The sequence below is a fragment of the Chiloscyllium plagiosum genome, chromosome 46 (assembly GCF_004010195.1).
Source record: "Chiloscyllium plagiosum isolate BGI_BamShark_2017 chromosome 46, ASM401019v2, whole genome shotgun sequence".
In the NCBI taxonomy this organism is placed as follows: domain Eukaryota; kingdom Metazoa; phylum Chordata; class Chondrichthyes; order Orectolobiformes; family Hemiscylliidae; genus Chiloscyllium; species Chiloscyllium plagiosum.
In genome coordinates, this window is record NC_057755.1 from 12,397,137 (window position 1) to 12,413,144 (window position 16,008).

Below are 16,008 nucleotides of genomic sequence, written 5' to 3' on the forward strand. Positions count from 1 at the left end.
CTATTTCATGTCCCCTTTTTGCCCTCCTGATTTCCCTCTTAAGTATACTCCTACTTTCTTTATACTCTTCTTAGGATTCACTCGATCTATCCTGTCTATACCTGACATATGCTTCCTTCTTTTTCTTAACCAAATCCTCAATTTCTTTAGTCATCCAGCATTCCCTATACCTACCAGCCTTCCCTTTCACCCTGACAGGAATATACTTTCTCTGGATTCTTGTTATCTCATTTCTGAAGGCTTCCCATTTTCCAGCCATCCCTTTACCTGCGAACATCTGCCTCCAATCAGCTTTCGAAAGTTCTTGCCTAATACCGCCAAATTTGGCCTTTCTCCAATTTAGGTCATGGAGTTGTGATCTTTATCACCAAAATGCTCCCCCACCAAGAGATCTGACACTTGGCCTGGTTCATTGCCAAGCACTAAATCCAGTATCGCCTCCCCTCTAGTCAGCCTATCTACATGTTGAGTCAGGAATCCTTCCTGGACACATCTGACAAAAACTGCTCCTTCCAAACTATTTGCACTAAGAAGATTCCAATTAATATCATGGAAGTTGGAGAGCCCCATGAGAACAACCCTATTACTTCAGCACCTTTCCAAATCTGCTCCTCTGTGTCTCTGTTGATATTGGGGGGGAGGGGGGTTGGAATGTGTGGGCGAGGGGGGGAGTCAATAGAAATCTCCCATTAATGGGACTGCTCCTTTCCTGTTTCTGACTTCCACCCATAATGACTCATTAGACAAACCTTTCTGAACTCCCTCCCTTCTTGCAGCTATGATACTATTCCTGATTAGCAATGCCACTGCCCTACCTTTTTACCTCCCTCCCTATTCCCTTGGAAACATCTAAATCCCGGAACATCCAACAACCTTTCCTTCCCCTGTGATATCGTAGCTCCAAGTACTGATCCATGCTGTAAGTTAATCACCCTTATTCCTGACACTTCTTGCGTTAAAATAGACACACGTCAATCCATCACACTGACTGCAACTTCGCTCTATCAACTCTCTTCCACCCAGACTCTCTGCATGCTGCATCTGCCCGTTCACCAGCTACCCCATTCTCTGATCCATAGCTCTGGTTCCCATCCCCTGCCAAACTAGTTTAAACACTCCTGAAGAGCAAACCTCCTGTACAGGTCCCACCTCCCTCAGGAGGTATCCCAATGATCCATATATCTGAAGCCCTCCCTCCTACACCAGCTCTGCAGCCACGTGTTCAGCTGCACTTGCTCTTTGTTCCTCACCTCACTAGCCCGTGGCACCAGTAGCAATCCTGAGATTACTTCTCTGCTCGTTCTGCATTTTAGCTTCCAACCTAACTCCATATATTCACTTTTCAGGTCCTCATCCCTTGTCTTAGCTATGTCATTGGTACTGATGTGTACCACGACTCCTGGCTGCTCTCCATCCCCCTTAAGTATCCTGTGGATTCAATCTGAGATTCAATCCCTGACCCTGGCACCCGGGAGGCAACATACTATTCGGGAGTCTCGTTCGCGACAACAGAATCTCCTGTCTGTTCCTCTAACCATTGAATCTCCAATCACTATCACTCTCCTATTCTCCCCCTTTCCCTTCTGAGCCACAGAGCCAAGCTCAGTGCCAGAGATCTAGCCGCTGTGGCTTTCCCCTGATCCAACAGTATCCAAAGAGGACTACTACTCATTATTGAACGAATGGCCACACGGCACTGACTGACTATTCCCTTTATAATGGTCACCCAGCCACCTTTTTCCTGTAACTTAGGTGTGACTACCTTCCTCTAACTCCTCTCTATCACCTGAAGATCATCCAGCACCAGTTCCGTTTCCCTAATGCGGCCTGTGAGGAGCTGGAGTTGAGTGCACTTCTCGTAGGTGAAGTCAGCAGGGACACCAGTGGTGCCCCTTACCTCCCACATCCTGCAAGAGGAACATGTAACTGCCCTAGCCTCCAAACCCTCTGCTCTAACTTGCCAAAAGAGATTTTTAAAATCCTTACCTTACCAACCCTCCACACAGTGTCTTTTTTTTTAGTTGGAGGAAGAAGATAGATGGGAGACACTACATAAGTAGTGTCTTGGGTTTAGCCACAGCCCAAATGTATCAGTTCATTTGCCCAGCAGTCCCCATGTCCATTTCCACTCCTGTCAGCCTTCACTCTGCTGATTCACAATTCATATTCTAATTTACCTTCCCAGCTGCCTCCTGGCTCCCCCTCCTTTGACTCCCGCTGCTGAAGAGATTGTCTGTATTTCTCATCAGTCAGGCAGACCAGCATGATTGTATCAAAGAGAAATTTGGTTTGAGTTCCTTGGGGGTCAACTTGCAGAACGGTAAAAAGGAAACAGTAAGTGTAATTTCCAAATGACGTTTGATAAAATGCCCCATACTAGATGCTCATGGTGTAAGGATGATATATTAGCATGGAGAGAGGATAGGCTAATGAATACAACTCAGGGGGCTGGGATAGATGGGCCTCTTTCAGGCTAACAGTTTGTAACCTGTGAAGTGCCACAGGATAGTGCATGGGCCACAATGATATACAATCTATCAACGGCTGGATAGTTGGGCAAAAACTTGGCAGATGGAATATTGTGTTGGGAAATCAATGTGAGCATGTCCACTTTGGTAAGAAGAATAAAGAGCCTCTGAATGTACTGAAAGAACTGGTGTCAGTGCTCCATGAATTGAAACCCCTATTAAACTTTGAATTTTTGCCCATGATTCAAGTAGTAATCTAAAGACTATTACATTGGAGGTTCTGTGTTTTGATTTAGCTCCTAACTGTTCAAAATCTTTCAGCAGAAGTCCCTTTCTAGTTCTATTAATGCCATTGCTATCAGCATGTCTGCCAATAACTAAATCCTTCCCCTCCCAATGCAAGTTCCTCTCCAGGCAAGAGGAGTTATCCCAGACCTTAGCACCGTCTAGATAACACAGCCTTCAGGACATGCTCACAACTACATGGGTCAGTATCTATCCTTCTAATTATATCGCTCTCTACCATCACTTTTTATTCTCCTTCCCCAACCTTAATTGGCTTCCTGTACCATGATGCCATTGTCAGTTTGCTGCGGGTCTCACTCTTGTCTTTCCAGGCTACAGACTCTAAAGTGCAAAGAGTTTTAATGATATGTGCAAAAGTCTCCTAAGTACCTATTCCATTTCCCCAAGGTCTCTAAATGGATATCTTGTAAATCACGATCTAGCTATTTTTATGCTTCCAAATTCTACCTGAAATATCATGTTTAAAAACATTAATATGAGTAGTTTCATTACTATCAATATTAATTTCACACAGTTAAGTATCATCTGAAAGAATGAAGACCAATACAAAGTTATTATACTTCACTGGGGTAGTGCGCTGAAATCAAACCCTGCTAATTCCTGGAATCATCTCAAAAGTGAATGATTTTACAAAGCATATAGAATTCCTCAATCAACTACCTTTAAAAGACAAGTTGACAGAAAGCATGGACTAGGTTTTAGTACTTAACAAGAAACATTGCTATTTATTACAGATAAATATATTTAACGGACAATTGTAAGCCACATTGAAATCTACTACTTAAAACTCTATTCCACTTACAAATCCCTCACCTCCACATGCACATATCAGCATGCAGACAAAATAACACGGGAGTTAAGGATGAAGGGGAAGACTGGAAAAGCAGTCAGTTGAGTGATCCCTGTCTACAGAGACTTTCATTAGATTAGATTCCCTACAGTGTGGAATCAGGTCCTTCGGCCCAACCAGTCCACACCGACCCTCCAAAGAGTAACCCACCCAGATCCATTTCCCTCTGACTAATGCACCTAGCACTTTGGGCAATGTAGTATGGCCAATTCACCTGCCTGCACGTCTTTGGATGATGGGAGGAAACTGGAGCAAACCCACGCAGACACGGGGAGAATGTGCAAACTCCACACAGTCAGTCTGCCCGAGGCTGGAATTGAACCTGGGATCCTGGTACTGTGAGGCAGAAGTGATAAGTACTGAGCCACCCCACTTTGAGACAATCCTTTTACTGATTAGAATCTTGTTTCTTGGTCATGCTTCTCCAAGTACTTTCAGTTGCTTGCAGGAGGAACAGGTTGACTAGTTCACATTTTTACTTTTCTTTCACCTCATTTTATAACACACCTCTGGAGCAGGTGGGACTTGAACCTGGGCCTTCCAGTGCAGGATAGGGGCACAAACACTGCTTCACACTTATAAGAGTCTTGCATTATTAATTAAAAGTCATGGCTTACTGTAATTGATAGGGAAGTTGGCTATCTTCAGTCTTGAGATGTTTTTTAATGCTGAGGAAAAAGCTTCTTCCCTTCTGTAGGTCTGATGATTTCTAACCTGAACATTCACAGGCAAAAACTGTTCAATAACCTGCCAAGCAATCACATTTCTTGGCAGGCAGGAGACCATAGTCATTGAGCTGTCTAACCTGGTGACCAGTTATCAATCGGCTACTTGTTGCTGGCCAAATCTCCCTTCATGCCCAGCCCCCTGGCTCCAGTTTGTAACTAGGCTTCCCCTATTGCTTGTACCAACTGTGTAAATAATGCGTGTTATGTAATTTGCTTTTAAAAAGTGCAACAATCCTTGGCTTTTAGACTAATACTTTTCCCATTGTAGTCTACAGTCCACTGCTAAGGATGGGATGAGCCAAAGGATTTTTCTCTGTGCTACAAAACCTCTATGATTCTTTAAGTCTGAGGTTATACATTTGGGGAGGACTAAAGTCAAGGAATGCACAATAAATGGGAGGGAAATAAGAGAAGTAGAGGAAGTGAGAGACTTTTGGTATGTCTGTCCATATGTACCTGAAGGTGATAGTACAGATAGTGAAGGTAGTAAAGGATATAAGACAATTTTCTTCAATGGGTGAGATATTGAATACAAGAGCATGAAGGTAATGCCAAAATATGTTGGGTTACAGTTGGAACTTTGTGTACAATTCTGGCCACCACATCACAAGAAGGACATCATCAATGTAGAGAGACTACAGAGGATACAAAAATGTTCATAGAGCTTGAAAATTGTAATTCCAAGGAAAGATTGGATAGGCTAGTGTTGGGTTTTTTTGTAGTTCGGAGAAGACTCAGGGTGACTTTAACTGAGGTACACACTGAGCGGCACGGTGGCTCAGTGGTTAGTACTGCTACCTCACAGTGCCAGGGACCTGGATTCGATTCCAACCTCGGGTGACTGTATGTGTGAAGTTTGCACATTCTCCCCATGTCTACGTGGGTTTCCTCTGGGTGCTCCGGTTTCCTCCCACCGTCCAAAGATGTGCAGATTAATTGAATTAGTCAAGCTAAATTGCCCATAGTGTTCAGGGATGTGTAGGTTGGGTGCATTAGTCAGGGGAAATGTAGAGTAATAGGGTAAAGGAATGGGTGTGGGTGGGGTACCTTCACAGGGTTGGTGTGGACTTGTTGGGCCAAATGGCCTGCTTCCACACTGTAGGGATTCCGTGGTTCTATGAAAATGATGAGGGGCTTGCATAGAGGTAGAAGAATTAGTCATGAGGAAAAATATTTTCACCCAGAGGGTAGTGGTGTCTGTCCAGTTTGGTGGTTGAGACAAAAGCCACAATTCATTTAAAAGGACCCTGGACACACCCCTGAACCATTGCAAGGCTATGGACCAGTCCTGTTAGAATGGGCAACTAGTTTATTCAGCTGGCACTGGCATGATGAGCTGAATGCCTTTTTTCATGTGCTGTAACTTTTCATGGCTCCATCTAACATTTTGAACCTTTTCCATGAGGTATTTGCTGGGAAGTGATCTTTGGGAGTTTTACTCTGTATCTAATCCCTTTTGTTTGATAGAGACACTGTAGATGGAGTTTTAGTCTGTGTCTAAATCATGCTATACCTGCTCTGTGTGTGTTTGATGGAACAGTGTAGAGGGTGCTAATTCTATATCTAACCCCATGCTGTACTTGTGCTGGGAATATGTGATTGGAACAGTGTACTGCAAACTTTATTCCGTATCTCACCATATGTTGTACTTGCCCTAGGAGTGTTTGGTCCAGCAAAGAAGAAGGAGTTTCACTCTAGTCCATAACCTTTGTTCTATTTGTCCTGGGAATGTCAAATGGCAATGGCGTGCAGAGAGCTTTAGTCTGTATCTACCACTATCTAGTCTGTACCTTCTCTGAATAGTTTTGATGAATTAGTCTAATAATGAATGGAGAAGGTACATGTATTCCACATGCATCACTCACATAGCATAATTTTCATGCATTCCTGCTGCTATTTCTTATGCTATTACAATAAAGTTATTGTGGAAAGTGGAATCCCACACAGTTTTTCAATTTGCTGAAAATTGTATTGTTTTACTAGGATTATGAAGTGGATGTGCTGTCTATAGTGAATGATACCGTGGGAACCATGATGACATGTGCATTTGACGACCCATACTGTGAGATTGGCGTTGTTATTGGTAATAAGGAATTTGCACTCACAATTTGGTTTTTAAACATATGAGATCAAACTGTTAAATCAGCAATCTGCTATCTTCAGGAACTGGCACGAATGCTTGTTACATGGAGGAATTGAGACACATCCAACCGGTGGAAGGTGATGAAGGACGAATGTGCATCAACACGGAATGGGGAGGATTCGGAGATGATGGCTCTTTGGAAGATATCAGGACTGTATTTGACAGGGAAGTGGATGATGGCTCCATCAATCCAGGGAAACAGTTGTGAGTTAACACTGAATCTTCCTTTAACTCACTCTTCCTTCAAGTTGCTGCTTTCCTGACTTCTGAAGTTACTTCCTGACGTTACTATGACCTTTCCTTAAGGTCCTGTTCTTAATCTCTAAGAATCCTCAATACAATTAAAAATAGGAAATGAGGTAATGTTCTGGCTCCTGTCACTATTCATTGGCTGCAATTTGATGAGGTGTTTGTGTGGATTGAGCCCAAACTAGCTCACCTTGACTATAAGCCTTGTTTAAAAAACTGACATTCACTCCCTTGACTTACATCTGAAAAGTGACCTCTTAGGCAAAGTTAGCTTTATGCCGTCAATTGATCCATTGAAACCCTATTGATCTACTGACACCTATTAGTTTACTGATACCCATTGGCTCACATTAATCCATTCATACTTTGATTCACTGGCACCCATTGATCCACTGGAAACCATTAGGCTTTGTGCAAAAACAGGAAAAGACAAAATGCCCAAAGCATTTATTTTTCTGAAAGCAACTGAAATCACATTTCCTTGTTGTCTTTCAGGTTTGAGAAAATGGTGTCTGCAATGTATTTGGGAGAACTTGTGCGGATTATTTTGGTCCGAATAATTCAAAATGGAATGCTGTTCAAAGGAAAGACTTCATCTAAGCTGCTCACCAAAGGATCTATTGATATTGAAGACATTATTGCTATAGAGAAGTAAGCATAGAGATCAAATATATACAACTGCCTGCTTCCCTTCCATGGTTACATTTGTGTATGTACTTGGGAAGGGAACTTGTGCTGTCGATCAGATCACTCTGATATCAGCAACCATCACAGACACTGACTTGCATAAATCAGCAGCCCTCCCAAAATGAGATTTTAATTTCCTTTTTGATTCAATATTTTACAGTGCCCCTTAGGGGTTATTAATTTGGTCCATTGTTTTATTTACAATGGCTGAGGTAACACTCAGAACTGAAGCGGAATCGTGATCAAACAGCATTCAAACTGGCACATTACTGAAGAGGGGGCAGTGAGGGAGACTGGCTAGTGAGGAAGGATGTACAATGAGGGAGGACACTGAAGGGATATACAGGACAGGGAGGGAGACGGAATGGGGAGGGAGATCAGACAGTGAGGGAGATGGGACGGGAAGGGAAAGAGGACATTAAGAGGGTTGGGAGATGGTGAGGGATTAAGAACAGGGGGAGAAAGCACAGTGAGGAAGATGGGGCAGGGAGGGGAATAGTACAGTGAGGGAGAGACCACAGTGAGGGACAAGGCAGATGGAGGGGGAGAGAAAGAGAGTACAGTGATAGGGCTGGGACAATATGGAAGAGGAGTCAGTGTAGGGAAGGGGTCAGTGTGGGGGAGGAGACAGTCCAGAGCACAGGTTGAGCATGGGAGTATTTGTAAAGTCTTCTCTTCCTGTTAGTTGTCCACCGCCTTTTATGACTGGAAGCAGCAGGACTGCAGAGCTGAAATCTAATCTGTGGGTTGTGGGCCTACTTAGCTCTGTCTATTGTATGCTGCTTCTATTGAGATGAGGGCCACTGTGTGGTAATGTTTATCTTGCTCATGTCTATCCTGATCCCATGAGAATTCATGTGATCTAAAATCAAAGTTGATAACTCCAAAGTAACTCCTTCCTGAGTATATACCTCTGAGGCACTACCTCTGGTAGTGCTGCTGGAATTTTATATTCCTAGGGCTGATGATTGTGGTGTCTGGGGCATTAACTATAAGGTTTGAATCAGTGGAAATGGCTGATGATTGTTTATTTTTTGGGTTAGTTCTCCCAAATTTGGCAAGAGCTCCCAGATAATAGGAAGGAAAACTTCACAGGGTCATCAGAGCTGTGTTTGTCATTGTTATTTCCAATGCCTCGGTCAATGCCAGATGGTCCTATCTGAATTATTCCTGTATTAATCTTAGGTATTTCAGAACCAAATGTTTTTGTGTTCCCGGTCATCATGACATTTAATAAGGAAAGCAATACAGGATGTGGTTCAAGCTCTTGTTAAAAGCAGCCATGGTCTAGTTACAATCCAAAGGCCATAGCTTTAAGTTACCAGGGCAGCAATGTCATTTAGTGCCCATGAAGAAGGAATTTCACTCTGTTTGTTGTCCAACATCATCACAACACTAAAAGCAGAACATGACTTTTCATCCATCCCATCGCTGTGTCCCTCCATGCCAACACCCCTCTCAAATTTCCTGCTTAAATTATTACATTTATCACTTTTCTGATAAAAGGTAATCAATGTGAAACATTAATCATTTCTCTGTCCACAGACCTGCTGAGCATTTCCAACATTCTATGATTTTAATTCAGATGTTCAGCAACTATCTTGTATTTGTACAAAATGGTAAAATATTCCTGCTGTCTTTTTCATGACAACACCAAGTTCTGAAGAAGAGTCAGTCACTCGACTTGAAATGTTAACTCTAGTTCTCTCCACAAACACCACCAGATCTGCCAATCTGCCGAGTTCCTCCAGCAATTTCTGTTTTCGTCTATCAGCCTGTCCTCAGTGTCCAGGAACTGTTAATATTGGCTTTTCCCTGTAGTCATTGCCTGCTCAGGATTCCCCTGAATTGCTGTTACCCAATGTTCATGTTCAATAGCTGAAAGGCTATCTAGGGTTTGATTCAAATGCACCTCCTTTTGAGGGTTCATTAGTCATTCTCAGATTTCTAAATTCTTTCTGCTCATTTGAAAACCTGAATGCGCCCATGATTCTCTTCCTACTGCTGATCCAATGCCCTGTTGTAAAAGCCATGTCCAGCGATTGGATGATCAGGATAGACTGTGACCCTCTCTGCAGTATACCAGACTCTATCCCTCACTACTATATGGTGAAGTTAAAAATCACACAACACAGGTTATAGTCCAACAGGTTTATTTGGAAGTACTAGCTTTCAGAGCACTGCTCCTTCATCTAGGTAACTAGATGAGATAACTAGTTTTCTCATGTGCTTTTCTGGACTCTGACCTCCACTCACTTTCACCTATAACCTGGTGTTGCATGATTTTTTAACTTTGTCCACCCCAATCCAACACCGGCACCTCTACATCATGGCTACAATATGATGGATCGACAATGCAATATAACTCAGCAGCAATTAGAACTTTGATAGCAGAGAACTGGTAAAATAAAAATAAACAGACTTCACACCCTCCCACAGTAAAATAGAGGTTATATTTTCCAGCCTGATTTGTTTTATTTTTGGCTGGAGGCACAGTTAGTTTTGTAGACATGCAAAGTGTTGCATTTTGCTAAGACTAACAAGGGCCCTTTGGTCCAAACTGGTCCATGCCAACTAAAATGTCCACACTAACCCCACTTCCCTGCACTTGGCCCATATCTTTCTAAACTTTTCCTATCCATGTATTTGTCCAAATGCCCTTTAAATGTTGTTAATGTACTTGCCTCAACAACCACTTCCACTGGCAGCTCATTCCATATGCATACCACCCTCTGTATAAAAATGTTGCCCCGCAGCTTCCCTTTTATTCTTACCCCTCTAACCTTAAACTGATGCTGTCTAGTCCTCGATTCCCCAACCCTGGGAAAAAGACTGAGTGCATTCACCCTATCCATGCCTCTTGGGATCTTGTACACTTCCATAAGATTCCCCCTCAGTCTCCTACGCTCTAAAGAAAAAAGTCCGAGCTTGTCCAACCTCTCCCTATAACTCAGACCATTGAGTCCTGGCAACATCTTTGTAAATGTTTTCTGCACTCTTTCCAGTTTAATAACATCCTTCCTATTGCAAGGTGACCAAAACCAAACATAATACTCCAAGTGCAGCCTCACCAACATCCTATACAACGTAAACATAACCACTCAACTTCAATACTCAATGCCCTGACTGATGAAGGCCAGTGTGCCAAAAGCCTCCTTCACTGTCTTGTCCACCTATGACTCTACTTTCAGAGAACTGTGCACCTGAACTCCAAGGTCCCTCTGTTCTACTGCACTCCTTAACCATTCACCATGAAACTCCTACCTTGAAATGACTTTCCAAAATGCAAGACTTCACACTTATCTATATTAAACTCCACTTCTCAGCCCACTTCCATAGCTGCTCAAAGTTCTGCTGCAATTTCTGATAACCTTCCTTACTGTCCATGATACCACCTATTTGAGTGTCATCAGCAACCTTACTAACCATGCCTCATAATTCTCATCCAAATCATTGATATAGCTAACAAACAGCAATGGGCTTAGCACTGATCTTGAGGCACTCCACTAGTCACAGGCCCCCAGTCCGACAAGCATCCTTCCACTATTACCTGCTTCCTACCATCAAGCCAATTTTGTTCCAATTGTCAGCTCCCTGTGGATTCCATGTGATCGAACCTTCCAGAGAAACCTCCCGTGATGAACCTTATCAAAGGCCTTACTGAAATCCATATAGACTACTGCCCTGCCCTCATCAATCTTCCTGGTCACTTCATCAAAGAACTCTAACAATGGTGAGGCATGATCTCCCATGCACAAAGCCATGCTGACTACTCCTAATCAAACCCTGTCTTTCCAAGTGCATGTATATCTTATCTCTCAGAATCTTCTCAAGTAGCTGACCTATCACAGATGTTAAGCTTACTGGTTTATAGTTCCCAGCTTTTTCTTTGTGGTCCTTCTTGAACAAGGACACAACACTTGCTACCCTCCTGTCTTCCTTGGCTAACGATGATGCAAAAATATCAGTCAGGATCTCTGCAATTTCTTCTCTAGCCTCTCGCAGTGTTCTTGAATATATCTGGTAAGGAACAGGAGATTTATCCACCTTCATCCATTCGAATACGTCCAAGACCTTGACTACTAAGATGTGGACTGTCCCCAAGATATCACTTCTAACTTCTCTAAATTAATAAGAAATATTTAATCATCTCACGTCCACTGCCTTCTCAGTCAGAGAGTTCCATGTCACACAGTCCTCTGAGAGAAAATATCTATCTTCTCTGGCTTAATATGTTGGCCCCTATTTTAAAACAGTGCCCCCTAATTCTGAACTCACCTCACCTCTCCATATTTACCTTATCAACACCATTCAGGATCTTGTACACTTCAGTAGAATCATCCCTCATTCTTCTGAACTCTAGCAGAGTCCATAGCCTGTCCATAAGACAACCCATTCATTGCAGATATCAACCTAATAAAACCGCTCTAACTCACTCCTACCGCATTTACCTCATACTTAAATATAGAGCCCAAACTGCACATAGTATTTGAGATGTGGTCTCACTGATGACTGTAAAAGTGAAACATTACCATCCTTACTTTTATATTTAATTCCTCTCATAATAAAGGAAAACATCTCTTAATGTTCTTCATTATATGCTGTACTGCATACTAACTTCTTGTGACTCATAAACTTGAATTTTGGAATATTGTAATTGTAATCATCATTTCAGTAATACTCTGTGTTTTGTCTTCTTCCTACAAAGTGAGCAACTTCACATTTTCTCACATTAAACTCTATCTGCCAGATTTTCTTTCACAGCTAATTATCTACTCATGAACTGAATTTTGTAACATAACAGGTGAAAGTATGGTGTGTAATGGGAATAAATTGTCTTTTTTCTGTCTGTGGGATGTCTGCACTGTGTTACTGTCATGCCCTGTCATTTTCACTGTGGCATTCAACAAGACAATGGAGATGATGAGCAGAATTAAGTCTCCCACAGTCATGTCATTTGGAGATGAAAGGTAAAGTGTTTGGGGAGCTGATGATTTAGAACATAGAACATAGAACAGTACAGCACAGAACAGGCCCTTCAGCCCACGATGTTGTGCCGACCATTGATCTTCATGTATGCACCCTCAAATTTCTGTGACCATATGCATGTCCAGCAGTCTCTTAAATGTCCCCAATGACCTTGCTTCCACAACTGCTGCTGGCAACGCATTCCATGCTCTCACAACTCTCTGTGTAAAGAACCCGCCTCTGACATCCCCTCTACACTTTCCTCCAACCAGCTTAAAACTATGACCCCATGTGTTAGCCATTTCTGCCCTGGGAAATAGTCTCCAGTGAAGACACCAGTGTTGGACTGGGGTGTACAAAGTTAAAAATCACACAACACCAGGTTATAGTTCATCAGGTGATTGTCCTGGGAGCTGATAGCATGCTTGTGAGGAATCCTTGTCGGATTCACTATTTTCACACAATCGATACCAATATTTCATTATTTCTGTGTCAATTTTGTCAGTTACAATACAGGTCTAAAAAGTACAATGGACATGCTAAGGAATCTGGGACTGGAGCCCTCTGAAGAAGATGGCATTGCTGTTAGACAAATTTGCAAAATTGTCTCACTTCGTTCAGCCACACTCTGTTCAGCCACTCTAGCTGTTATTCTGCAACATATCAAAAATAATAAGAAAATGAAGCGGCTTCGAACAACAGTGGGTGTTACTGGGACACTGTACAGAAAAAATATGCAGTAAGTAACATACATCCAAAATCTTTGTCTCAATGTTGCTTCATAGCAGTTTTACTTTTCTTGATCACTATGTTGCTGAAGGTGCCAATGCTAGCTGGGATATGGTTTCTTGGGGTACAGTTCCCTGAGTACAATACCATGGGATTAAGTCTGAAACTTTATTGCTGGAACAGCACAGCAGGTCAGGCAGCATCTAGGATAAAGTTTCAGCTTTGATCTCCAGCGTCTGCAGACCTCACTTTCTCCATGGGATTAAGTCCCCTTGTATACAGTTCCATAGGTTGCAGTGCCCTGAAATATACCTCCTTGGGAGACAGTTTAATGGGGTGCGGTTCTCTGGGTTACAGTTCCCTGAAATATATTTGCTGGGCTATATTCTGGTTAATCACATTATTAAATTTGTTAATGTCTTTATTTACAAGCAAAAGAAACTGGTAGTGGCTATTAATTCTCTGAGCTCCTCCAATTAGGGAAACACTTGTGTGGAATGAGAGGGACAAGACTGAGGAGGTCAATAAACACTCTCAGCAGCAGAAAAGATATATGTGGATCTTGATTTTAATCTCACCAAACGGGTTTGGTATTTATTAACAATAGTAACAGAGGATGATTGCCTAAAGTTAGAGACAGAAGTTTGGAGTTAGTTTGAGTTAAAACGGCAATAATCAAATGCAAGGTGTCAGATGTGATTTCCCACCAATGTTTTGTAAAGCTGGACCATACAATCTTTGGAAAGAAAAGTGGATATTTAGTTTTGGGTTATGTTGTTACCAAAACAAAAGCAAGGTATGACTATGACACTGTGTCTTCCTATTAGAAGCAAGGTTAGATGTAAAGTATTTTCTGAGTTAGAGGGTCAGCAATTGAACACTGAAGAAGGACTTGGGAATTTTGTATAAATATTATGGACAAAATTTATACGAAGGATGTGCTGGCTAGGTGAATTGGCCATGCTAAGTTGCCCATAGTGTTCAGGGATGTGTAGGTTAGATGCATTAGTCAGGGTTTAATATAGGATAATAAGATAGGGGAGTGGGGTTGGGTGCATTGCTCTTCGGAGAGTCAGTGTGGACTTGATGAGCCAAAGGACCTGTTTCTATGCTGTCAGAATTCTATGAGGGTCACTTTTTAAATGAGGCATAGTCAGACTTGGATAACTTTAGACACTTGGGTGGATATTCTTTAAGATAATATATAATTGAATTTAATGGCCTACATGTAATTTTGAAAAAAATCTACTTTCCTAAGCTAGTGTTTGCCTTTAATTTGATGGATTAGACCAGATGTGGAAGCCTTAACAAAAAAAAAGTCCTCAGACAGTGCCAGGGACCAAGGTTCAATTCCAGCCTCGGCCGACTGCCTGTGTGGAGTTTGCACATTCTCCCCGTGTCTGCGTGGGTTTCCTTCCGTGTGTTCCAGTTTCCTCCCACAATCCAAAGTTGTGCATGTTAGGTGAATTAGCCATCCTAAATTACCCATAGTGTTCAGGGAAGTGTAGGTTAGGTGTATTAGTCAGGGCAAATGTAGAGTAGTAGGGGAATGGGTTTGGGTGGGTTACTCTTCAGAGGGTCGGTGTGGATTTGTTGGGCCAAAAGGCCTGTTTGCACACTGCAAGGATTCTCCGATTCTATGAAAACATTCATTCCCAATGGTCTTCATGGCACAAAAGGGGCATTGAGCAAAAGCACACAAAAGGGACTCAATGGGAGCAGCATTTTGAGAACTTCCAGAAAAGGGAACAAGCATCAATATGAAAGAAAGAACCTGATCAAAGTGGGTTAGGTTAGAGAAACAAAAACAGAAATTGCTGGAGAAAGGTTGCAGACACCTTTGGCAGGTATGACAGGAAGTGGAGAAGAACAAGATAAGAATGAAATACAAACAGAAATTGCTGGTGAAACTCAGCAGGCCTGGCAGAATAAAAGAGGGGTCACCAGATTTGAAATGTTAACTGTGCTTTTTCCCCACAGATGCTGCCAAATCTGCAAGTTTTGCCAACTATTTGTGTTTTTATTTCAGATCTCCAGAATCCGCAGTTCTTTGTTTTGTTTTCAGATAAGAATGAATCCTAGGAATGCCTGGGGAATGCTCAACTGATGGTTTACATGTGACTCAATATACCATCGTGCAATGAGTTGTCGGAAACAGAATAACAAGGATACAAAACACAGAAGAGAACAGGGCAGTACTGATCAGGCAGAAGGATGTGTACTAGTCACAAGAAGCTTGAACCCAGTAGTGAATGTTCTAATTGCAAATATGTTCACTTGTGCTGTGGTACAGATGCACGTCAAAGGTGTGTAGAGTTGATTAGTTAAAATGTTACTGAGGATTCTCCAAATAATAAGATCCAAAGAAAGCCAATAGCAAGACCAGAATCAGTTGCCTATCCCTAACTGCCTCTGAACTGACGGCTTGCTAGGACATTGCAGAGATATTTAAGAGTCACCCACATTGCTATGTGTCTGGAGTCACATGTAGGCCAGACAAGGATGCAGATTTTCTTCTCCGAAGGACATTAGTGAGTGAGATGGGCATACTTTTACAACAATCAATGATAGCTTCATTGTCATCACTACTGAGACTAGGTTCCTATTCCAGATTTATTAAAATGTGGTAGGATTTGAATCTGAGTTCCTAAAACATTCACCTGGCCCTCCAGATCACACATCTACTAACATTAACACTTTACTGTCAGGACAAGAAATGAAGGTCCCATTATGGTAAACCAGAATAGCTCCAGAGTTGACTGTGAGCAAGTGATCTTAATTGATCTTTGAATTTAAAAGCTGGGTTATTTGCCCCTTCCAGCTCTCCCTACCCATTCCTGACTTTGATGGTTTGCATTGCCCGTAATGAGCTTCGCATGT

The 16,008-nt window shown here is 42.2% G+C and overlaps 1 protein-coding gene across 1 annotated transcript in view; it reads left to right on the forward strand.

The window, feature by feature from the left end:
- The window catches only part of LOC122544108 (hexokinase-1-like), a 158,721-nt gene that overhangs the window by 50,564 nt on the left and 92,149 nt on the right, over positions 1 to 16,008 (forward strand). The window contains exons 5-8 of the mRNA XM_043683147.1: positions 6,336 to 6,435; positions 6,516 to 6,699; positions 7,240 to 7,395; positions 12,905 to 13,138. Of these exons, the coding sequence (XP_043539082.1) occupies positions 6,336 to 6,435; positions 6,516 to 6,699; positions 7,240 to 7,395; positions 12,905 to 13,138 (674 nt within the window). The remainder of the gene's footprint in view (positions 1 to 6,335; positions 6,436 to 6,515; positions 6,700 to 7,239; positions 7,396 to 12,904; positions 13,139 to 16,008) is intronic.